The sequence below is a fragment of the Podarcis bocagei genome (genome assembly GCF_964188305.1).
Source record: "Podarcis bocagei genome assembly, chromosome: 12".
In the NCBI taxonomy this organism is placed as follows: domain Eukaryota; kingdom Metazoa; phylum Chordata; class Lepidosauria; order Squamata; family Lacertidae; genus Podarcis; species Podarcis bocagei.
In genome coordinates this window covers 13,252,281-13,277,537 of record NC_138137.1, presented here as the reverse complement: position 1 = coordinate 13,277,537, position 25,257 = coordinate 13,252,281, and the positions used below count along the sequence as shown (strand labels likewise).

The window sequence follows — 25,257 nt, the reverse complement described above, 5'->3', positions numbered from 1 at the left end:
CTTTCGCTGAAGCCTGGAGAGCGAGGGGGGTTGGTGCGCACCGACCCCTCTCGCTCTCCAGGCTTCAGGAAGCTATCCGCTAGCCGTGGGAGACGCAGCACTCCCACGGCTAGTGGAGAGCTTGCCAGCACCCAGAAGCACCGACTTCGCGCAGCTCTCCCACGGCTTGCGGATAGCAGCCTATTCTGGGGGCTGGGGTCGGGGGAAGCTCGGGCTTCCCCCGTCCCAGCCCCGCACCTGGGGGGGAAATAATTTTTTTTTTCTTTATTTCCCCCCAAAAAACTAGGTGCATCCTATGGGCCGGTGCGTCCTATGGGGCGAAAAATATGGTATATTTCTTTGGAGGAAGGAAAATGCACATATAAAAATAAACAAATCAGCAAATATGTGTGTGTGTACACACACACACACACACAATCTGTAGGCAAATACCCATTTACACTGGGGGTACGTTCCAAGGCACAGTCCGTTTAAGTAAAAATGCATATATTGGGAACACCATTGAAAAAGCCTGCATTTTGTTGAGGGATCTCAGTAATCCTAAAATATGGATTTAATATTGTGTGAAAATGTTTTATTTTCTATTTTTTGTGTGTGGTTTATTCTTTTGTACTTACGCAATGATAATGTTTAATTGTGAAAATTAATTAAAAAATGTTTTTTTAAAAAAGCCTGCAAACACCCTCTAAAAAACACCCTTGAAAAACCCTTTGAAAAACAAAAAATCCCCCACAGTCTCTCCCTCCAAACCTCCTTGTTCAAAGACAACTCTCTACAGGCCTCTAAGGTTGGTGCAAAGGCTTATGGGGTTGCTATTTTTGTGCCGTTTTGCCCCTTTTCATTGCCAGTTTGTGGTGATGTGCGTGTGTGCCTTGAACACACAGAAATGGGGAGTTTGTCTGTATAGTTGCTGTTTGGGGAAGGAAGAAAGGGGTGGTTCATTCTCTCTCTGTCCCTCCATGCCAAGTGCAACTCAATGCAGCGTCCTCCCCACAACTACCTTGGAATAGCACCGCTCACAATTCTGCAATTGCTGCTATTTAACAAACTGTTTTTGTGAAACAAAAAGCCCCAGTGGATACAGAGAGCTAACTGCATGTTTTTTTCCTTGGATTACGATTATCATCTCAAAGTCGATTCATTGGTGGCGAAGTATCTTCCACTACTCGTCCTTTATTCTTGGAGAGCTGCTGTACCCAGTAACAGAAACACACTGTCTATGCAGCATTTTATGAATGCACAAAAATGCAACATAAATAATCCTCTGCAGGACACAATGTCCTATTGGAAGTTCTTGGTTTCATTGTACTTGAAGTATGCAGAAATGATGAAATGGAAGGATGTGGATAATAAGGCTTTGAGCTATAGGCAGTCAGGTATAACTCTGAATTGCTTAATCTTGCAGGTATTGATTCCGAAGGGCATGCAGCAAACTTTGTAGAAACGGAACAGATAGTACATTACAATGGGAGCAAAGCATCTTTTGTTCAGGTACGTTTATTTCTCAACAGTCCATCAGAAAGGAATCAAGATGAACAATACAATTAAGGGAACATAGTCAAATGATAATTTAAAAGGAGCACAGGAGGCAGCTTGAAAAATTTAACCAAAAGCCTGGGGGGACAGATAACATTTTGATCTGGTGTAGAAAGCCCAGTAAGTTTGAGGCCCTATATTTTGGTTTTCATAACTAGTCTTTGCCTCTACCCTCTTAATGCAAGTCTGCTCAAAGATGTGATGCAGAGATTATTTGGGAGGTTGTGTTGATAACATAGCATTGTATACAAGTTGTACAAGTGACAATAAAGTATTTCAATTCAATTGTATGCTTCAGTTTTCTGTTCTATTTGTTTTCCAGACACGTGGATCAATTCCTTTTTTCTGGTCGCAGAGACCAAACCTCAAATATAAACCAAAGCCACAGATCAGCAAAACAATAAATCATGTATGTTTTATTTATTTTTTCCTGTCCATCTGCAGCGAGGGTTTAATATTAATATGGTGCTAATGGCTGTGTGCATTTGCAAAAATCCCTAAGGTGGTTGCTGCTCTTCCGCAGAGTGTTTTTCCCCTAAGGTGTTCCTCAATATGGTTTGAAGGTTTGCTCTTGAAGCAGCAGTCCTCTCATCTTCAAAGACAGACTTCAGTCCTTAATTTTCCCTGAACCTCTCTATACTCTACTGAAGAGGTTTTTTTTAATCCAAGAAAGCTTGGGGCCAGTCCGTAGGTCAAGAACAGGATGGCTGGCGTTGCCTCACAAGGTTCTTTGGTTGGGAATGCCTGAACCTTGATGCATGCCAATTAGCAGGCAAGGGTGCCTGGTAAGACCAAGACCAAACACTTGACTGGACCATTTAATGTGGACTCAAGAACTTCACCTGCTTAACTGTTTGCTCATTGAAAGGCTAACAATCTTTTGTAAGCAGCAAGTAGTTTCTGGTTTCTGGGAAATGCTCCAAAAGTGATCTATAGGGCTGGTTTGAAATCCATATTGGTTTCATAATTTTTAATCTGGCAATATATTGCAAATCATCATGTGTGTGTGCGTATCCTATGCAAAAATCACAGTGTGGGAAAAACCATGAAGCCAGCTAATGCCTCCACATAGCTCCATCCTTATTTTAGATATTGTGATATATCAGTGTATCATGATGTTTAGCTGCTGATGTATCACAGTGTTGAAAACCAGATAGTGCCCAGTCCTAGTGATCTGTTCCAACAAAGAGCCGTTGGAATGTTCTTTTGTGTAAAAGCACATTAGTTAGTGTCTTAAACTGTCAATAGAGCTAGGAGTTCAAAATCAAAAGATTTCCCCTATTGTCTTTCTGCCCCAGCCCCCTGGGCCGACAGTCTTCTGTTTGGCTCAAGGTGTTACACAGCAACATCGAGAGAGGCAGAGCAGGTATATGCAGAACTGTGGAGGGGGGTGGATAAAAAGCTGTAGGCAGGCAGAGATGGTTGATGAGTTTTCTGGCTAATTTCAGAATATAACAACAATGAATGCATGATCTAACATCTGTAGTAGTCATGAACGTGTTGCCATTTGCTTTTAACTCTGCACAGCTGGAGCTGCATATTGAACCTTTTTAATATTCCCTTGCTATGTTCACTGAATATTGAGCAAGCCCCCCCCTTTTTTTTTACAAATTCTCAAAAACATGACGCTTTGGCCAGTACTTTGAATAAAGAGTGTACCATGTTCTTTTTCAGATGGATGGCTTCCAAAGACACTTTGACAGTCAGATTATTAGCTATGGAAAGCAAATAATTGTTAACCTGGTAAGATTTGAATTTAATTGTACATTTGAATTCAGGAAAATGTTATCGCTGCTGCGTGTGACCTTTTTCTTCCTTTGCAGGTTAACCAGAAGGGCTCAGAAAAGCCGCTTGAGCAAACGTTTTCAAAAATGGTAAACAGCTTGGGAAATGGAATGGTCAGGTACATGCTAAACGAAACAGTATTTGCATCAGTATCAGAAAAACTGTCTGGTTTAGACATAAAATTGTACCTGCATGTGAAGATGTCAAGTTCTGTGTGAATTCAATGATAACATGCTTTCTGTAGTTGCACAGATTTTATTTAGGACTTTAAATGAAACCGCACGGCTTACTACTGTCCCTCTTTTTAATTTGTCTATCACCCATTCTTCACCACAGGTCCCAGGGCAGGTTACAATAGTTTAAAAGCAGAAATTAAAAAACAATTGGGACAGATCGGTCACAGGAATCGTGTGGGCCCCAGAAGCACACCTCTCTGTTGTCAAAGGACAGGATAAAGAGATGTGTTTGCGCTCGCGTGCACACACACACACACACACACACACACACATGTGCTAGGGCAAAACTTGCTCCAGAAAGTTTGAATCCCCTTTCTGGACCACGACAAATAAAGACAAATAAACCTGTGCAGATTCTAAGCATGCCCATATTAAGACCACCATCGGAGTTCAGAGATGAGAGATGGAGAAATGGAAGTAGAATGGTTGTTACAAGAGTTCATGGTTGGCTGGGTGGAGAGATCCATGAAGATGGTAGGTAGCTGGCTGGCCTGGGATGGAGGAAGATCCCCTCCAAGCAAACTGTCAAATATAAGGGTGGTCATGTCATACAGTCCGGAAGCTGTACGCCGGCTCCCTCAGCCAATAAAGCGAGACGCGCACCTCAACCCCAGAGTTGGCCACGACTGGACCTAATGGTCAGGGGTCCCTTTACCTTTATGTCATACGGTAGGAGAGGCAAGATGCAAGAGTGCCATTGTGTGGCTTTTGATTTGGAAATGTTTATTTGGGAGGGGAAATTAAGGTTTATAAGCCTGTTGCTGGAGAAGACTGCAGGCAAAAGTGTGTTTGTTTGTTTGAATTGGAAAGAAAAATGCAAACTGAACACCTCCCACCCCACAACCTAAAAAGCGTAAGTTCACTGGGCAGTTTGCAGTAAAAAAAAACAAAACACCACCAACAAAAGCCTTTAACTCTGGAAAAAAACACATTACACTTTCATGTGAAGCTGGCAAGAGTTATCTTTCAACAACAAACCCTTTTAGGTGGGCAGAGCATGCTTTTTAAATACTTTTGTACAGTTCCGAGCCCCACTTTTCTCCCCTGCTAACAGAGACCTTTGTCCATCCCAAAGACAAAATCCTGTTTCATAGTTAATATTATGCTTGGTACCTTTTGAGAAAATGCTTTATCAGGGGAACCTCATGCTGCTTAATAATGCAAGTTTTTATTTTTCTGACTTTTTATCTGCTGCAGCCTCTCTCCTTCCATTCCCCCACCCTGTCCGCTGCCCCGATCCCAATTCAGATACTGGTGAATAGCTTCCTAACTCTCACGTGCTTTCTCTGCCCAGATACGTAGCATTTGATTTCCACAAAGAATGCAGTCATATGAGGTGGGATCGGCTCCAGATTTTAATGGATCAACTAGCTGAACAGCAAGATGAATTGAGGTAATATAAATGACTAAACAACAACAACAACAGTCATGTCATATGCAACTGCGCTGTGCAGGCATTTAGTTGTGGTTAGTGGACGTTACATAATAATTTGATTTGTACACAGCAGACACTGAAAGTAAACTGCTGCCTTAGTCACAAAGAAATTTGCATGGTTGTAGTGATTCTTAAGGAAGATTATATCAACAATCAGTGATCTGGGCTGAAATTAACTGCATTGATTTAATAGAAACTTAACTTCCTTTTGGATTTACCTAAACTAGATCCTCTGAACTTATGTGGCTTCTTTTTTCATTTCTACACAACGGTATAAGGATCTTGATAATACGGCATCATTATAGTTGGCCATTTTTTAAATATAAAGCTGGTGTTCCCTGCAAAGATGTGTTACATTTAAAATCTTAAACCAGAGACAACTGCGCTTGGTTACAAAGTTAGCACATTTTGATTTCTGAGAATGGATAAATCTCCAAAGGCTAACCAGCAGAAATCTCAGAATTGAATTCCATGTCCTAACAAGATTAAAACATCTCTACGGAACAGGAAGCCCTTTGATTTCCTGGGACGTGTTGATTATTAACAGAACACTTCCTTTTAAAACACTGCTCTTTGAATAAGAATTTAGTATGGATGTTCAAGATCAGTCATAATAAATAATACACATAGCTTTTAGTAGGACATCTTATAAATTTCAATAGAAGGAAAAGGATGAAACGTTAATCCAGATTCTGTAATGAGAACCTTGTTTTCTCATGAGAATCAGAAAATGCATTTTCCAGATGCGTTGTGGGCAACAGCCAACTATTGCCTTGCCCTAGTTTGTCTCTCCTCTAAAACAGTCTCTGAGTATTCGTGAACCAGGCCAAGAGCATGTGATCTTTTTACTTTAATTTGCAGACATTTATGCTGTAATGCAAGCAGCTTTTGGGTCTCTCCTTGATTTTGAACATGGCCTGCCGTGTGGCCTGGAGGCTGCTTTCAAGAAACAAGTCCAGAATCACTTGGGCACGTAGAACAGCTTTCCTTCTCTGGGGATCCTGGCAGTAATTTCAGACATCTGGTCTTGAAAGATATTAAAAAGCACATCTTGGCAGGTTTTGTAGTAAGAGAAATGAAAAGTAGAATGATTAAATAGTTAGATGATTGCAACCTTTGTGATCTAAGCAAAACTTGTTCATGGCGCAGTTAACCAGCAGCGATACTTCAGAGTCTGTGGGAAAACTCTAGAGTTAAGGAGATTGTTTTAGGATTATTTTCTTTAAAAAAATAATATTCTGGAAAACCATCATAAATACAGTGGTACCTCAGGTTAAGTACTTAATTGGTTCCGGAAGTCCGTTCTTAACTTGAAGCATTCTTAACCTGAAGCGGACTTTCCCATTGAAAGTAATGGAAAGTGGATTGATCCATTCCAGATGATGAAAAACACCCCCTAAACCAGCAATTTAACACAAATTTTACTGTCTAACTAGACCATTGAGCCATAAAATGAAGACTTTAAAAGAATTTTTCGATTTCAATTTAAATAAGGAGACTGAATTAAAGATCATTTGGGATGCCAGCAAAGCTGTCCTTAGAGGATTTTTTTATACAGTGGTACCTCAGGTTAAGTACTTAATTCGTTCTGGAGGTCCGTTCATAACCTAAAACTGTTCTTAACCTGAAGCACCACTTTAGCTAATGGGGCCTCCTCCTGCTGCTGTGCCGCCGGAGCACAATTTTTGTTCTCATCCTGAAGCAAAGTTTTTAACCTGAAGCACTATTTCTTGGTTAGCGGAGTCTGTAACCTGAAGCGTATGTAACCCGAGGTACCACTGTATTTTTCTTTGCTGATTCCACATCTGTAGTAGCGTTTCAACAAAAAATGTAAAAGTGGCATTTTGTGAATTCTTAGGCAAGCTCCCTTGTGTATTTCAGCTACTTTCTGGTTGATTCTGATGGGAAGGTGGTGATGCAGCAAGAAGGGACATTCCGCAGTAATTGTATGGACTGCCTGGACCGGACGAATGTGATTCAAAGCCTTCTGGCACGGCGCTCTCTCCAAGCACAACTTCAGGTGATGATTGCCTCCTAGTCTCTCTGTTTCCCTTTAAAAGCTGTGTGTAAAGGGATGTTGCTGGCCTTCTAGAAATTTGATAAAATATTCTATATTTGCATGGTGCAAATGTCTACATAGATGCATAGCTCCCTTTTCAAGTTTATAGGTTTCTGGAACGTGCTTTTTCTGGCACATTGAAATGGTCCAGTTTTCATAGTTTTCTGATTTCTTTCCGCAGGGCCTATAAGACAGAGTTGTTCTGCCTGGCCTTTGGCTTGTAGTCAATTTGATTCCCTCCCCCTCTTTCTTTTTCCCTTTCTCCTCCTGTGATGAGGCTGCATTTTAGTGTTTCAATGTTTTAATGTTGTATTTTAATCTTGTTTTTAAGTTGTCTTCATTCAACTTGTTTTTATTACTGCTTGTTAGCAGCCCTGAGCCTGGCCTTGGCTGGGGAGGGTGGGGTATAAATAAAATTTATTTATTTATTATTATTATTATTATTATTATTATTATTATTATTATACAGTAACGGTTTCTGTTATCGTTGTAGAGATTAGGCGTTTTGCATGTCGGGCAGAGAATTGAAGAACAAGCAGAATTTGAGAAGCTTTATAAAAACGGTAGGTTTTGGTTTTCGTTACCAAGTCGACCTTACTTTTATGAGCATCTTATTTGGAGTCTCTTTTTAAAGAAAAATAAAATGTTCTCTGTTCATAGCATGGGCCGATAATGCGAATGCATGTGCCAAACAATACGCCGGAACGGGTGCCTTAAAGACAGACTACACAAGGCAAGTTTGAACCAATCTTTCTTGGGAGAAAATGTATTGTAACTTCACTAAGAGCAGTTACCTGTTGTTCAGACACACTGAACTGGCTTCCATAGTTGCTGCGTATTACATAGAATCATACAGTGGGAAGGGACCCTGAGGCTTATCTAGAAATAATTTGAAAAAATTGTATCTCGTTCAACCAAGCTATTGGGATTCTCAAAGCAGTGTGCAGCAGTTAATCACTAAAATAAAAGCAGAATAAAACTATAAAATAGCGTAAAGCAAGCAAAGCAAATATGCTGTGTAGAAAATGCTACCTCTGTTACTTAGTGCTTCTATTTTATTTATCTAGACCAGGGCGGTGCAACATTTCATACCAAAAGGGCCACAAGAGTTTTTTAACATGGAACCCACGGGCTGCACACTGCCTTGTCCTGTGGGGTTAGAGAGTGAGCCCAAAATTTGGCACATAACCTCTGGCAGGGTCCTAGAGCCCTCCCACCTTCTTCCCAAAGCTAGCAAGGCACTAATTACCGGTAGACTTTGGGAAGGAGGTGGACTCTAGGACCCTATCAGAGCCCCCAAGCCTCCTTCCCAAATCCCAGTGACTCTCTTTCCCAGTTTTGGGAAGGCAGCATGAGCTGCGGGGCAGGAGGGGGAGTTGTCAAATGCTACTGAGGGCCACCCAAAAGGCCTTGGGGGCTGCATGTTGGACCGCCCTAATTTAGGCTTATAATGTGAATGGCTGTAACTTTCCACATTTTTACTGCTCTTGGCAACTTCCCTTGCTACAATCTTAAATGAAAATAGTATCTTTGTCGTATGCTGTTTATACAGCCAGCTGTTCCACAGCTAAATTCCTCCATCAGTTTCATATTTTCTCAGGCTAAATACAACCTTGATAAGAATCGTTTGCCCAGATTCTGAATAAATGAGAATAAAACAGCGCTGTAGAGACCATGCTAGTATCTGGACTATTTGTGCAAATGTGTGAAAGGGAGGAACTCTCTGAAGGGTTTATTTTTGAAATCACGAGGCCTTACTGTGGATCCCTTGGTAACTCTTTGTGGTGGTGGGGAGGGGAAAATTAGGTTGAAGTGGAGAAAGTGCTTTGGTTATAAAAGAAAGGCTAGAGGATTTGAGGCCTACCTTTTCAATTTGGGGGTAGACACCCCCCCCTCCCTGGTGCTCCTACCACTACCAATATTAGACCAGTTCCTTATAAGCAACAGATTTCAATTTTCCCTGTTGAAAATGTCTGCTTTTATTATATTTTTCTGTAATACTGAAAGTCGTCTTCTTTTTTTAATAGAACTGGGAAGAGAACTCAGTGGGGCCTCCTGATGGATGGTTGGAACTCACTCATTCGCTACTACAAAAACAACTTTTCTGATGGATTTAGACAGGTAAGAACTTCCTAGCATTTGGCTTTTCCAGTTGCTCTTTATTTAGCTTGAAAAGTGTGCTGTGCGTTGAAAGGAACGAAAAGCACCGTGGTCACTGCCCCAGGGCTTATGCGGCATGTAGCACAAGGCAGTTAATTCTGGAGAAGCGGGAGATTCCAGGGTGGTGCAGTTGTAAAAACTGCAGTGAGGACTTGGCTACTGTCATGTTGAAAAGGATTCCAAAAAGTGGAAGGAGGGAGGCAACGAAGGAGAGGGACATGACATTTGACAAGCCAGCAAATGGCAAGCGGATCCCGGCATTCGGAAAAGCATAGGTGTAATGTATAGAACTGGGAGAGGAGACCTTTCATCAGAGGCACCTTGAAGTCACTGGAAAGATGGCCTGCAAGTGGGGAAGGAAAGGAGCAGAGAAGTTGCAACTTTTTAGATGACCAATGGGCAGTGTACAGTAACTGGAGGGTGGGTTTTGGCAGTGCTGAGTGGGTTAATATGGGACTTGATTCTCAACCGTTTAACTCTGGATTGCTTTGCAGGACGCTATAGATCTATTTCTTGGAAACTATTCGGTGGATGAAGTAGATTCTCTCAGTCCTCTTCATGTGCAGAAAGACTGGAAATTTTTGGCTGTAAGGGTTTTTCCATTTTTGTGAGCTTATCTTTATATAACACTATTTAAACTTAGTTGAATCAGGCTAAGATTAACAATGTGTTGTGGTTGCATGTATTTTACATTTTACTTACTGGAACTGAAGCCCTGGTTTGGCTTTTGCAAAGAGTAGAGCAACTTTCATGGCTTACATTTGGGGCTAATGAAAAAAAACTGTGTGTCCAGTATTGGACTTGTATCCCTCTGTTCCTGGGCTCTCAGGCAGACTTGGGAGATAGTTACTTGCTGTCCAGAGGATAGCATCTCACCTAATGTGCTCTCCTCCCCTTGCATAACTATGGGGAAGATTTTTACCGAGTTTATTTTCTTCGAAACAGAATCTTTGCTTTCCATATACCCCAAATCCTGGTTGAAAAACAAACAGCGGTTAATTGCTAAACAAATGATGTTGGCTTGTTTGGCAGGAACCCACTGTTGGTTTTAAACAAGGATTTCTGGTTTGCATGCAATGCTGGTGTTCTTTGAAGCTGAAAGTTAACTGGGCAGAAATCTGCCTCCTGGCTGGCTGGGAGTGCGCAAGCCCAGAACTTGTCCACACAGCACTAGACCAAGGCTTAGTTCACGCACAAAACTGTCCAGCAGGGATCTGAGCTCTGATTTCATGCATGTAAAACCTAGCTATGACACCATCCTACAATATACAGTGGCTGAGATATAGAACTGATCCTGTTCTCTGCAGCTAAGCAGAATAGGATGGCGTGCTAGGCTCTTGGCACAAGAGGTGCCTTTCCCCTGTTGTTTTGGTGCTGCTCCCTGTACCGTAAACTGAGGCAGTAACTGCCTGTGCTGTTTCAGCAACACTCCAAATAAGCCTCAGAGATGTAAAGTGTACTGGGGGGGGGGCATGAGCTACCGGTGACCCTCTTTGAACCTCCAGACTCTCCCCTGCCACTTGGGCAGTTTTCTGATGGCCCAGCAGTGGAATTGCAGGTGTGGCTTTTAACAAAGATGGGACTGAGAGCCCAGCTCTTCCTTGGCTGGCTTCCCGCAGGCGGCGTTTCACAGCTGTCACAGTACTTGTGTGAGCATCGGGGAGCTAGCTGTTGTTTTCTGCTCGTGATCAATAAGGAGGCTAAAAATAGAAGCGCTGTTAGCAAAACTTCAGGTGCGCTTGGAACTGTGGGCAAGTATCAGCAGCTGTTCTCTGTAGAGATTTCTGCACGGAGAAGCAAGCAAAGGGGGGTTTTGCGTGTGTGAATTTCACAATAGCTGCTGTTAACGCTGCAGAATGTGTGGCAGGCAGAACAGAGATCAGCTTTCAGCAGGCTGGTGCCCTCCACATGTTTTGGACGACAATTCCCAATTCCCAATTCTCAGCCAGCTGTGCTTGCAGAGAGATGTCATCTAAAACATCTGGAGGATGCTAGGTTAGCAAGGGCTGGTCTGCACACACGTCTCCTAAACACACACCTCTTTACCCGTCTGTGATGCCTGAGATGTGCGCTTTCCTGACCCACACGATTTCTGTTACTGTAATTAGCGGTGTTCGAAATTCACCAGGCACATTTTGCATTTTGCACCTGGCTATCAGCCACTTGCAACCAAATGGAGATAAGAGAGGAAGGCGATTGATCATCTGTAGCCTCTGCCATCTTGGCGAACCCTAGTTCTGTGACCTCTCCGTAGCCACCTGGGAATCCAGGCAAATGGAGGCAGGAGGGTGCTCTGCTTTAGTTTTTGCTGTCATGGGCTAAAGACAGACATCTTCCTACACAGTTACAGGCACCAGTGGGATGTGGGTGGAGCTGTGGTCTAAACCACTGAGCCTCTTGGGCTTGCTGATCAGAAGGTCGGCGGTTTGAACCCCCGCGACAGGGTGAGCTCCCGTTGCTCTGTCCCAGCTCCTGCCAACCTAGCACTTCGAAAGCATGCCAGTGCAAGCAGATAAATAGGTACCCCTGTGGCGGCAAGGTAAACGGCGTTTCCATGCGCTCTGGTTTCTGTCACGGTGTTCCTTTGCGCCAGAAGCAGTTTAGTCATGCTGGCCACATGATCTGACGCTGGCTCCTTTGGCCTGAAGCGAGATGAGCACCACACCCCATAGTTGCCTTTGACTGGACTTAACTGTCCAGGGGTCCTTTACCTTTACAGGCAAACTGCAATACTGAAACTTTTCTATACATCTGAAGAGCAGGGGGAAGTCAAACGCACTGTTTTTTGTTTCTTATACGTGCTACCTTTCTTTAGAAGTTGATATGGCGTATGCAGGGTTCCTAGGCAGTCATTCATTTCTGCATAGTGTGAGAGGAAGCATGCAAGCCTAAGGCTCATCACAATCCTGCCAGGCATAGAAAGGTGGGGTGTGGGAAGTAATGCCTGTGTGGCCACGCTATGGAATCATAGAATTGTAGAGTGTCAGAGACCACAAGAGGCATCTAGTCCACTCCCTCCAATGCGAGGAATCGTTTTCCCAATGTGGGGCTCAAACCCATCACCCCAAGATCCTGCTCCACCAACAGAGTTGTTCTTTGGTGCTTGGAATATGGGTTGTGAGCTCAGCAGGTAATGCAAGAAACAGTGGGAGTGAGATGGACTCTGGTGAAAATAGCACAGGGAGGAAATGAGCAGGAATCAGAAGGGCTGGCAGAACTTTAGAGGGCAAAAATCCTGTTCCTCGCCCAACTTCACTAAGTTTTCATAGAGCCAAATACAACCAAGCTGTTCTGGAACCAGTGCCTGCACCTGTTCCTGCAACTCATGCAAACTTTGCAGAAATGAACGTTCTCTGTTTTCTGTAGCACATGTTTAATGTCCAAAAGTCCCATACAATATCCTTTGTGCTGCACAACAGGGTTTAATACATTGCAGCAAGTTAGATGCGGTGACTAGCTTTTCCTACAACAAAGGAGGATTCCTCCTGTATTTTGAAGGCTGCCAAATTATGGCGTAAGGTTTTGTTGGCTGAAGCTGATTGCATCAGACGAAACAACCCTGAGAGTTATGCCACAATAAATTTGTTGGTGTATGAAACATTTCTGTTTCTGATCAGATTGGCATGTTAAGATTACTGATGTGCTAGCACCATACTCTCTACTTTGTGTATAACTGAGCTGTGAAACACTATTATGTATTGCCTTTTAATTCTGTTTTCCCCCCATTTTCTTTCTCAGTTGCCTATTATTATGGTGGTGGCTTTCTCGATGTGCATTATCTGTTTGCTTATGGCTGGTAAGTAGTCATCTGACCTGTGCGTGAAATTCACAGCAATAGTGTACATAAGTCAATGGCAGTAGCTTCTTGGAAGTTAACGAGAGGTTTTTATAGGAGCTCTTTCTGCAATTGGGTATCATCAGAGCTAGACACGGGCAGTTTGTGGGTGAGAATGTACACGCATCGTAGCAAACAAGTCACAAAATCTGATGGCTAGCCTCATGTTTATGAGTTCAGTGTACTCCAGGAAAAAACCCCTTGAAGCAGCATAGGATCTTTGGACCTTGGTACCAGCAGGCTGCCCAAGCTGGTCCTCTGCTCCAAAGCAGAATCTTCCACACCGAGATTGCCTATAGTTTCAATCCTCATTTGCTGAAAATGTAGAGCAAGAACAAAGGGACATCATACGTACACGCGGGAAAAACTTTTGTGGCCAAGAATTCATATTGTTCAAGTATTAGGAGCTGAATTTCAACTATAGCCGAGCCGATTTTAACCTCTGTATTTGCAATGACTTAGTAAAAATGATTAGGTGGCCAAATAACCAGAGCCCCATTACCTTTTCAGATACGTATTATCAGAGCTATGTCCTAGGTCAAAATCATGTTTCCTAAAGAAAGTTAATACAGTGGTGCATCGCAAGACGAAAAGAATCCGTTCTGTGATTCTCTTCGTCTAGCGGTTTTTTCGTCTTGCGAAGCAAGCCCATTGACGGATTAGCGGTATTAACGGCTTATCTGCTGATCGGATCAGCTGATAAGCGGCTTAGCGGCTTAGAAAAAGGGGGGAGGGGAAAAAAACCAGCAGGAACTCGCAAGACATTGTCATCTTGCGAAGCAAGCCCATAGGAAATTCGTTTTGCGAAGCACCTCCAAAACAGAAAACTCTTTCGTCTAGCGAGTTTTCCGTCTTGCAAGGCATTCGTCTTGCGGGGCACCACTGTATTTCTTTAAAATAGAAGGGAGGAATTGCAGTGATGATGCATTATAATGATATATAATAGCTTACGGGCCACTTAACGGCATCCCCCGCTGAATCAAATATTCTCCCTCATAAGCTACAGGGACTGGAGCATTTCAGGTGCGTCCAAATGACAAACACCTTTAATATGCCTGATGTCATCAGTCAGTGGGAAATTCAAACCATGGCTGCTGCAAAGTGCCTAATGGTGCCTGCAAAAGAATGGGAGTGCCCTTAGCGTGCACCCGACTCTTCCTTTGCAGCTGCGGGCTGAAATTAAGAGCACCTGGTGCCAGGTGATTGCTAGGTAGGTGGACCCCACTTGCCTGTCTGAAATGGCCCACGGAGGGTTGGCTGCTTTTGCATGCAGCCCCCCATTTCCTCAGCCTTGATGCTGTGGGAAACTCCACTTGCATTCCAGTGTTTTGTTTTGCTGTGCCATGTGCTCTCTTTCACAATACATTTTCTGCAAAGGCCCATACCACCTGCTGTATATTTTCCTAATACTCTCCGTCACCCTTCAGGTTCCCAAATGTCACCTTCATACATATGAAAATATTCTCACCACTTCTGCTAATAAATACGTTGGCGGCGTGTGGGGAAGAACACTCAGATTTGTAGATCTGAAATTGCACTTCAGAATTCTAGCAGGCTTCTCTTTCTGGTCGCTAATATAGTTTCTTAATAGTCCTTGTACGTAGCTGAAAGCATTTTATTGTGTCCACAGGTGACACCTGGACAGAGACCCTGGCCTACGTGGTTTTCTGGGGAAGCGCAAGCTTTGGAACTCTTGCTATCATCCTTTACAACGGCAAGGATTTTGTAGATGCGCCCAGGCTGGTTCAGAAGGAGAAGATGGACTGAATTTGTGTGTGTGGAAAACAGCTTGGTAGGGATGGCTCCTCCACCAGTACCTGGAGCCTCTACTGACCTGCTTTCCACACAAGCTCGTGGTCTTTTTTTCTTTTTAGCTTTCATCTTTGCAGGGTGAAAAATTGAATCGAACTACTTGGTGGAGGGGATTCGCCGTTTTGATTCTATAGTCACAATGATCTTAGGAGTATTGCATTTACTGGAGAGCTTGCGCACATAACCGTTAGGAGGATTAAGAGATGAAAGCCAGTTTGCACCGTCGTCCCACAGGGTGTTAACTGGATTCACAAAAAGGGTGTGCCAAGCTTCACAACCCATGAATGTAGTATTGTAAAATCTTTTGAGATGTCTCAGCCTTCTTTTTAAAAAAAGATGCTGTTCTCCTGATGTTACTTAGCAATCTAGCCACTACTAGGGTACAACCAGGTTACAATATCTGATACTAGTAAAAAGCCTTGCTTATTAACAATATCAACAATTGCTGCTTAATTAAACTTCTGTTGAGTGCCCTTGTAGCCAGGAGGAAAGTCGATGTATCAAGCGCAGGGTTGTATGTATTTTTGTGTGTCTCCCCCAATATATTTTTCTCCTCGTGCTCCCTTATCTAAAGGCGAGTCTCTCCTGCCATTTCTGGGACTGCTGATGCAATATTCTGTTTAAATCATTGTCGGGAGGATTCACTCTGTTTGGAACATGTCCTGTGCTGCTTTAATGACTACAGTCCTTAGAAGACTTAGATGACAAACTTCAGTGTGATTAAAGATTGTTTTGTCTCTTAAGAAGATGTAAATGGAATCAAAGAATGTAAAGCTACTTATCTGAACCCTCTTACGCTAAAGGTCCAAAGTATTTGCTTCTTTCCGAAGAGTCTCAAACGCAGAAGGTATTTCTTATTAATCTGGCAAACCACCTGCTGCTTTATGCTGCCTTGGTTTTAGGAGGGGTAATCTGTGGAAGACAATATACATTTGATGCATTTGGGGGGAGGGGAGGGGAAGTTAATTCCATATTTGCACTTGGGATCAACATCAGCTTGCTTTTTGTGCATGCCGTAATTATATTTCTCTACAATTGTAACTTTCTCTGGAAACTACTAAGCTCTAAGAATAGCCTTGTGCTGGTTATCAATAAATGTGTGTCTCAACTTTAGTGCTTCCAAGCTTTATATTAAAAACTAGATGATCTAAATCCAAGGACCAATTTTAAACTACTCTGTCAACCATTTTCTAATTACTTGCGTTCAGAACCGGACACGGATCAGCTTCAGGTACTGTGAATTGTTTAATTATACTTCCTGTAATTACAGCTGTATAGTCGAGATTGCAATTATGAATTTAAGTATTAGGCGGACATGTAGACAACTAGGGGTTAATACAATTGGTCATTCCAAGCTAAAACACAACTTGCTGTGCAGTTTTTTCATTGTATGACAATTGAACATACTGTACCGTATGGAAACAGCAACTGTTCATTTTAACCTTTGAATGTTTGAGGGTCTCTGAGTTTGTTTCAATATTATTCTCACAGTCCTTGTAATAACATAAACAGTTTTTGTTTGTAGAGGAAGGAACAGTCAGCAGAGTTTGAAAACTAAAATCCAAGTCATCCACTTCAATGCGTGGAAAATATAAAAAAGGTCTTGCATCAAATGTTTGATTTAATGTTCATTAGCAGATCATTTTTTAAGTGACTCCTGCTTTTGTCCTTCTGATGCACTTCCCATTAAGAACTTGTTGCAACAAAGAAGAAAGTTTGGGCAGCTAGCATTGTTAGAAAAGAACTAAATTTCTGTAGGCTTGAGGTTTGGAAGGATGTCTGTTTTCCATTGCTTTGCAAAGAGGTTGCATTTCTAAGTCCACACAGTGTACTCAAACAATAATAAAACTTCCATCTTTTCTAAATACTGAATTCTGTCTCTGAATCCTGATTGATTAATGGACAAAATGTGTATTGGGACTGTGGTTAAAGGCAGAATGAAGATGAATAGCTACAGACTAGCCATATTCTGCTAGACATCATTGGATTATATTACGTAATTCGCCATCTTTGGGGGGGGAAAGAACTGTTGTGAAAATACTCATGGACTCTTAGTTATTTTTAATGCTCTGCATGACCTCCAACTTACCCCATTTCCACATGCAGCCATTTTAAGCATTTTAATGTGTGCTGCAAAATACCCAATATGTTTAGCTAATCATGTATGGAGGACTTTAGCTGAAGGACTGAAATAAAAACAACAGTAGATCATGTGCATTTAGGATGTAAGTTGAAATGTGAAGGAAATAAAACAAAAGCACATACCTTTTAAATCATTTTTAAAGTTGAAATACAAAGAGCACCTCATCTGCTGCACCGTGTCGAAGAAGCTCATGTTGCATGGATTTATGAAATATCTGAAAATGAAAGTATGAACTGCTTGTGTTCCCCCTGAAATCACAATAACCCCTTTCTTCCTTGTGGGTTCTACTTTGCTAATTTAGGATGCAATATAAAACTACACCATGCAGCTGTGTCTATAGGACTCCAATGTGAGGATTGAGAATGGAAGTCAGAGAGTTAAGGTCATGGCTGAGCATACAGATGGATAAGATGGCAAGCAGCTGAAGGTGGAAATAAGAGCGTCCCATCACAACTGTAATGAACATTTTCCATGACATGGCCTGCTACACCGAGTTGGCATCCAAACACCATCTGGGCAGATCTGTTGGCTTCTCAGATACAACAGCTGGTGTGTTGAAAGTAATAAAGGAACCAGACCCACCTGCTTTCATGATGCCCGGTTGCTTTTGCTACAGGAAATCACTCTATTTTTAACACAACAGTGACTGTGCAACCTAAGGGAGAGAATTCAAGATCTGTGATCCGCAAGTTTGCATATGGCGCTGCTCAATCAGGTGCTACAGCTTAACCAGAAAACCAAGTATGTAAAAAAGCACCAGGTCTTACCAGCCTCGTTAAAAGAGGGCAAAGCTCGGAGGAAAATCAGCTATAACCACAATTATAAGTTCACAGTGGGAAAAAATATTTACAAAGGCCTCTCAAAAGTTGAGCACACATCAAAGCACTGATGCAGAATTAGTTTATTGGCACTCAGTAAGCTTGGCTAGCATTAGGGTGATCAACTCCTTGACTTCTGGGGCAAACATTTTAAAATTAACATTAATTAAATTAACATCCGCTTCAGTTTATCCCAAGAATTAGTAACTAAAGTGTACACACACACACACATATTCCAAAGCCCATGTCAAATGTATTAAACACATACTTTAATTGTAAAAGTTAAGATTTAAGGCACAGGAGTTCCAAGACAAATACAGGTGTTAATCTATTCTTCCTAAACAGTATAGAAGACCCTAGTCTTGAAAATAATCTCTGATTATTTGGCAGCCTGGTCAGGCAGTGGCCGGTAGAACAGACCCTAAAGCTCTACCCAGGCTCAAATTGTTCCAAGTGCTCAAAATTAGTGAGGCTATTAAAGAGCAGCAAGCTGTGCTAACCTTAAATTTGTGCTCTTGAGTCACTGTGACTATTTATTTCACAGCAATGCCAGTGGCGTAGTAAACTGAAGTGCAGGCCCTCTTTGTGACAGCCTCTGCAGCCAACCTCTTCCAAGACGATAGAACAATAACGAGTATTTGACCAATGCAGACATTATGGCTTCAATACCAAGCCAGTATTTTCTACATCCCCTGATACCTTGTTTACTATCCAGCCTGATGGAAGAGTTACAGTGAACTCTTGGCTCCCTATTTTGTGACATTTTAGTTGGCCACAACAACGGAGATATGGGGTTTTTCAAAACAGGAGTGGCAGTTTTACCCTTCACTTTGCATGCTGACGTTATCTGCCTCTCTCTTCGGCTTGCCTTGTTCGACGGGTTTTTCCTCACAGAAAAGCTTATTTATCTGACATGCGGAGGATTAGCAAATAGCAGCATCCGGGGAGATGATCTCAACGTCACCATCCCTGTTGTGAAGTTAAGCGGTAATGTTTTGTCCCTACTCCACAACAACACTTGCTGGTGGCTGAGCTGTGGGAACAGGTAGAAAGTAGAGCTGGGTTTCTAAAACGAATGGTGAGAGCAGATCAGCCCCTCCAACCTGCATGCAATAGGATAGGACAATAGGATGTTGTTGCTGTTTAGTCGTTTAGTCGTGTCCGACTCTTCGTGACCCCATGGACCAGAGCACGCCAGGCACTCCTGTCTTCCACTGCCTCCCGCAGTTTGGTCAAACTCATGCTGGTAGCTTCAAGAACACTGTCCAACCATCTCGTCCTCTGTCGTGCCCTTCTCCTTGTGCCCTCCATCCTTCCCAACATCAGGGTCTTTTCCAGGATAACCTCCTGGAAAATAGGATAACTTCCACCAATGTAAGGAAAGGCAGGTAATTACGTCTCGGTCACCACAAATTAAAAACATCACGAGAGTCTGTTCAGTATGTAGACTTGCTGGAGGGCTGGACGTTGTGTTTCCCTGATTGACTATCAGAACAAGAAGCCACAAGATGAGACGTGCAGGTGTATTGTCACTTATTTCTGGCACTTTCTTGTGTCCTTTAAAGGGTATTTGTTGTGATTTTACTTGCTAAAGATTCCTCTCAAATGACTCGAGAAGAAAACAGTCTCTCCCGCCGCTTTCTCCCAGCAAAAAAAAAGGGGGGGGGAGGGGAGAAGCACACAAGGAGCCACAAATCACTCCAGCTAATACTGTAAGTTTTTGTCCGGAACGAATACAAATCCTTTGTTGTGTGCAATTGCCACACACGCAATGCACAAGGCCAAAAAGAAAGAAAAAAAAGAGAGCCTCTTCCTTCATCTTCTCGCTGCAAATCGCCCGCTGAGGTAGATACGCACCTCAAAAACGACAGCCGTGAAAACCTTTCCCTTGGCAGGCTTCTGGGAAGTTTGGCAGAACTGGCTAGAAATGGTGTACGTAGGCATCCGCATGAGTTGTTGTGCCTTTCTCTATATGTTTAAGGTGGCACGAATGGCAGAGCAGGTGGTCATCTAGGGGGTAACACCGATGTCCGTCTTCGTCGTTGAGTTCCATGCCGCAGTCCTACGTGAGAAACGAAAGGGACAGAACTGCTATTCAGGACATGCACCAGCCATAAAACGGGACCTTTCCAAGGTTTATGATCGGCAGCCCCAGCCCAGAGTGTCAGTATAGATTAATAGTCAATTCCTAGCTGTCAGTTGAGGAAAACTTGATTCTGTCCCCGTGAAACAAAACAGAATGAGGATTTAAAACAGTTCGCTCCAAGTGAGCTTCCGCGCAACTACCCTATGCTGAAACAGGTGTGTGTTTTTAATTCTAAACTCCGCAAGGATGCCTAGGCTAGAGAACCTCTCAGGAGGTTATGAACATGCGAGTTTTGGACTTTACACGTGGATAAAATTACAGAAGGTTGCATCCTAAATTAGTCCTGTTCAGATTAGGCCCATTGAAATTCATGGACCAACTTAAGTCTGAGTAAAATGGAGCGATGTACTAGGGGGTACATCTTAAATCTTCGTGTTATTCTAACAATTGGCATGGCTTGGGGTTAGACATGGGTTTCTGTGGCCTATTGAAAGGCATGTCAAACTGACTACTGAAGACAATCTCTTGTTTTTATGACACCGGCAGCGTTATGCCTTGACTTGAGCTAGTCAAGCTAAAACGAACAGAGCCTCTTGGGGGGTTTAATCAAGGGCCTGACATCCACATTAACCCCATACGAAGCAAAAAAATATTCACTGTGGAAATACGTAAGAATTGCCCGTTGTACATCCTATTCATGGGAGAAGGATCACTTCCTTATTTACTGGTGTCCCATCTGGAAATGAATTACAAACTAGTGCTTTTGAGTTATTTCAGATCAAGGGTGTCCAATTTGGTCGCTCTCCAGATTATGTTGCGCTACAACTCCCATCAAACCAATGGTCAGTGCAGGATATCCTCTAGCAGTTAAGAAACAACTGTCTTAAAACTACATATACCGTATTTTTCGCTCTATTGGACGCAGTTTTTCCCCTCCAAAAATTGAGGGGAAATGTGTGTGCGTCCTATGGAGCGAATGCAGGCTTGTGCCATAGCTGCACGCAACCCCTCTGGCAGAGAGAGGCTGCACGGGGCTATGGCTTCTTTAGCCCTGCGCAGTGTCTCCCGGCAAGGAGAGGCTGCACGGGGCTAAAGGGGAAGCCAAAACAGCGAGCGGGATCCATCCCGCTCGCTGCCTTGCCTTCTTCCATAGCTGCGCGCAACCCCTCTGGCAGGGAGAGGTTGTGTGCAGCCTGTACGCTGCTCTTTGGGGCTGGGGGGGAAAATATTTTTTTCCTTGATTTCCCCCCCCTAAAAACTGGGTGCGCCCTATGGTCCGGTGCGCCCTATGGTGTGAAAAATACGGTACTTGCTACTTGTATTTACTTTATATTGTGTCTGTAATGAACATCAGGCCTACCTCACAGCAGTAACATTCCACATGGTAATCCTTGTGCATTGACACAACACGTATAGTCTCATCGGATCCCTGGGAACATTAAAGCACAAAACAAAGACAAAAGGTTTTTTTAAAAAATAAAATAAAAAAGGAGAGATGGGCTGAAATAAACTAATCTGGAATTTGCTCTGGGCCACGTGAAACTTTCTTAGGGCAAAGTGAAGGATGAAGCAAATGCAAACCTGGCAGCCTCCCCAAGTGAGACAAACCAAATGTCTACACGCTAAAAAGACGAATCCTGATCCCACTGATTTAAGCAAAGACAAAATTTTACAGGAGATACCCCACAGCATTTAAACATTCTCAAGTGTTATTGCTTGGAACAGCGATCCCAAGCATAGCTCACATATTTTTGGTCAGCAAATAGCAAAAAGGGGGAGGAGAGTCGTGCATTCAAAGTTCTGCGCAAAGGAACACCCATGTAAAATAGTTTTTTTCTGTGACATAAGACTCTGAACATACATTTGATTGCTGTGCATAACTTGTTCTGGTTTGGAGGAAGATTTTTCTTTCCAAATTGGAGGCATGAGGATTTTGGATGCAATCCAAGATGTGTTAGGGGAACCTAAGTCTCACTAAAATCAGCACAGCTTTCTGGATGATCCTTAGCATGTTTACTCAGAAGCAAGTCCCACTGAGTTAAAATGTGCCTTACTCTCTAGCAAGTGTCCTTAGGATTGCGGTTACACGATTGTAACTCAGCTCTGCAGTTCCACTTATTTAAGTGGGGGTTAGGTGCCACAAACTTTTGTTGGATTGTATCCTTAGGATCCAAACCAGTAGAAGTTAAGATTTAGATAAATTCCATCAAAACCAATGGAAACCATTAACTATGGCAAAGTCCCCTTCCCAGAGGAATGGCACCTTAAAGACTTGTCTACAGAGATCCATCTATAAAACCTCATGCCTCAAGGAATCCGTTAAGTTTTTCAAGTGCCACAGCAGCCTTTGTCAAATCTATGACTCCAGTTAGGAGCACTTCACAACTATCTTTCACAAGACTGGGGGCCTTGCTAATATTCCACTCGCAGAGATTTGTTTATTTAAAAGCATTTCTAAAGCACTTCGGGTTCTTCTTGTTTTTTTAGTGGCACACGGTCTGTGCAATATAAAAACCCAACACCCCCTTTTTTTAAAAAAGCAATCTAAAACTAATGAAAACAGTAAAAAAGCAAATAAAACAGATTTAGGGGGTTCATATCCCTAAAAATGGGTCCGATCCTATGGGTCAAGGAAAGCCCAAAGAAAAAGGTAAGTATTCAAAAGATGTCTGAAGCAACAGATGGTTGCTGTGTCACATATGGCAGAGGGGAGGGCATTCCACAGAGCAGGGAGAAGGGGGAAAAATGCTAGTTTCCAGGTCACCACCCTAGGTTATTCTGCAGGGGGCAGTGCCATAAGTAGAAGTTCTTCAGATGATCTAAGTGATCTAAGGGCAGGTGGTCTAGCCATGCTTCAACTCAGAGCTTAGAATAAGACTACTGCAAATAACTGGGGGGCTGTAGCATTACTGAGAAAGGTAAAGGGACCCCTGACCATTAGGTCCAGTCGTGACCGACTCTGGGGTTGCGGCGCTCATCTTGCTTTATTGGCGGAGGGAGCTGGCATTTGTCCGCAGACAGCTTCCGGGTCATGTGGCCAGCATGACAAAGCCGCTTCTGGTGAACCAGAGCAGCGCACGGAAATGCCGTTTACCTTCCCGCCGGAGCGGTACCTATTTATCTACTTGCACTTTGACGTGCTTTCGAACTGCTAGGTGGGCAGAAGCAGGGACCGAGCAACGGGAGCTCACCCCGTCGCGGGGATTCAAACCACCGACCTTCTGATCGGCAAGCCCTAGGCTCTGTGGTTTAACCCACAGTGCCACCCGCGTCCCATTACTGAGAAAAGGTAGAAGCAAAAAATATAAATCACTTACCTCGCTTGGCAGAATAGGAAGACCACAGGCAGCACATTTTGGCGCCAAAACCCTTTATAAAAAACAAAAAAAGGCAAGTTACAAACATGAAAGAGAACCCAGATTTGAATCATTAAAAAATATTGTTTCAAGGGCATTGAACACTTTGCACATTCTCCAAAGCACACTGGGGTCCCAACCTCGCGTTTTCCCATTTCTAGTGAAAATGGGAGCGTGGGAAAAGGCTGGTGCAGAGGGACTCCTAGAGCAGAAGGGGGCAAAAGGGAGGTTGGAATCTCCTGGGAATCTCTTGAGCGATTTGCTGCAGTAGATTGGCAAGGATTTCCCGACTCCAAATTGTTTTGAGAACAGCAAGCTACTTGTTGCACCTAAATTAGGCTGCGCAAATGAAGAAAACTAGCCAGGTGTGGCCTTTTGTGGGAAACGACTAGGAGCAGATTTGGTTTTCAAACCCAATTCCTGGACCCTGTTCTTTAATTCTAACTGCGTGTCATTTGCACCTGACTGGTTGCTGGATCTAGGGATTCTAGCAGATCTGAGAATCCTGAAATCTGCTCATCTCTGTCCTAAGGGCAGAAGATGATGAGAATATAGGTAAAGGTAAAGGGACCCCTGACCATTAGGTCCAGTTGTGACCGACTCTGGGGTTGCGGCGCTCATCTCGCTTTATTGACCGAGAGAGCTGGCGTCCAGCTTCCGGGTCATGCGGCCAGCATGACTAAGCCACTTCTGGTGAACCAGAGCAGCGCACGGAAACGCCGTTTACCTTCCCGCCGGAGCAGTACCTATTTATCTACTTGCACTTTGAGGTGCTTTCAAACTGCTAGGTTGGCAGGAGCTGGGACCGAGCAACAGGAGCTCACCCCGTTGCAGGGATTTGAACCGCCAACCTTCTGATTGGCAAGTCCCAGGCTCTGTGGTTTAACCCACAGCGCCACCCGCGTCCCGATGAGAATATAGGTTGCTAGAATTTTTACATTACTTGATGCACCTTCATGATCAGCAAGCAATACTGCCTTCCTGTGAATACACATATTTACTTGCAAGCAAATCACACTGATTTCAGCAGCTCTCGCTTACAGCCACGTCTGTTTAGATCCCCTCCCCCTTACTTGTGGTAATCTCGGACACAGTAGATTTTGTTCTCGCTGTCTACCGTGAAAGGCACTCCATCCAGACATTCATTGCAGATCACACAGCGAAAGCAGCCAGGATGGTACGACTTCCCCAGAGCTTGCAAAATCTGCAATAAGAAACAGGAAAATGCTTCTGAACGAGCATTCAGGTTTTTAAAAAAATGCAATACAGAAGCAATTGCAAAGGAGTGTAAGGAATATATAACGATTACAACAACATAAGGATGCTTGTAAATTGTTCCCTTAATGGTGCTCTGCTTCACAGCAACCATGCCACCACATCAGGAATCCTGTAATTAATTTGAGCAATTTTGGTAGGAAATTACTGGCAAGAGGCAGAAATGACAGAGCAAATTTCTGTCGTCGTAATTCCGGTGGAATTTGAAGCAAGCGAAACAGCACCCAGTCTGAAAAGACAGGGAGCAGGCAGCAAGAGTGAATTCAATCAAGACACAGGAAAAGAGAATAGAATTCCCAAACAGCTATTGTGAGAAAACTCAGGTAAGATTTAAAATGTCTTTATTTTTATGCCCCAAAGGGCTGCTCTTGATTACAGCAACCAGCTGTTTGCTGATTCAAGTTAGGATGGAAGTTGCATGTGGCACCTGGGTTTAGCTTGTTTTTGCTGGCATACAAGTTTATGCAGAACCATTTAGTTAAGCGATTGACTAAAACCCGCCTGATTCCTTGACTAGGGTTTAGTTAATCAGCCGACAACCCTAGTTTGCATTCCAAAAGCCCTCCCCATTGTTAGAGAGGCTACAGTGGAAGCATTAAGAGTCATGTGCAATCACAAGAGATTACAGAAAAAAATGAAATCAGCACTCTCCCACATATTTTGTTTTACAGGATGTGAGCATCTGCATACCTTAAAAAATGCACACACAAAAATTATAAAC

The 25,257-nt window shown here is 43.1% G+C and overlaps 2 protein-coding genes across 4 annotated transcripts in view; one reads left to right on the top strand and one right to left on the bottom strand.

The window, feature by feature from the left end:
* SACM1L (SAC1 like phosphatidylinositide phosphatase) overlaps positions 1-16,730 on the top strand; it is a 32,382-nt gene extending 15,652 nt beyond the window's left edge. The window contains exons 9-20 of the mRNA XM_081164630.1: positions 1,406-1,491; positions 1,859-1,945; positions 3,211-3,279; positions 3,360-3,439; positions 4,852-4,950; positions 6,874-7,012; positions 7,545-7,614; positions 7,712-7,784; positions 9,079-9,172; positions 9,706-9,798; positions 12,950-13,007; positions 14,677-16,730. Coding sequence (XP_081020756.1) covers positions 1,406-1,491; positions 1,859-1,945; positions 3,211-3,279; positions 3,360-3,439; positions 4,852-4,950; positions 6,874-7,012; positions 7,545-7,614; positions 7,712-7,784; positions 9,079-9,172; positions 9,706-9,798; positions 12,950-13,007; positions 14,677-14,813 — 1,085 coding nt within the window. The 3' untranslated portion in view covers positions 14,814-16,730. The remainder of the gene's footprint in view (positions 1-1,405; positions 1,492-1,858; positions 1,946-3,210; positions 3,280-3,359; positions 3,440-4,851; positions 4,951-6,873; positions 7,013-7,544; positions 7,615-7,711; positions 7,785-9,078; positions 9,173-9,705; positions 9,799-12,949; positions 13,008-14,676) is intronic.
* Positions 16,731-17,886: 1,156 nt separating this feature from the next.
* LIMD1 (LIM domain containing 1) overlaps positions 17,887-25,257 on the bottom strand; it is a 52,935-nt gene continuing 45,564 nt past the window's right edge. For 2 of the 3 annotated variants that reach the window (XM_081164572.1, XM_081164573.1), the window contains 4 exons: positions 24,335-24,465; positions 23,223-23,274; positions 21,266-21,334; positions 17,887-19,881 (listed from right to left, as the gene is read on the bottom strand). In XM_081164572.1, coding sequence (XP_081020698.1) covers positions 19,741-19,881; positions 21,266-21,334; positions 23,223-23,274; positions 24,335-24,465 — 393 coding nt within the window. In that variant the 3' untranslated portion in view covers positions 17,887-19,740. Of the gene's footprint in view, positions 19,882-21,231; positions 21,335-23,222; positions 23,275-24,334; positions 24,466-25,257 lie in introns of those variants that run through there. The other variant, XM_081164574.1, reaches the window with a different exon arrangement.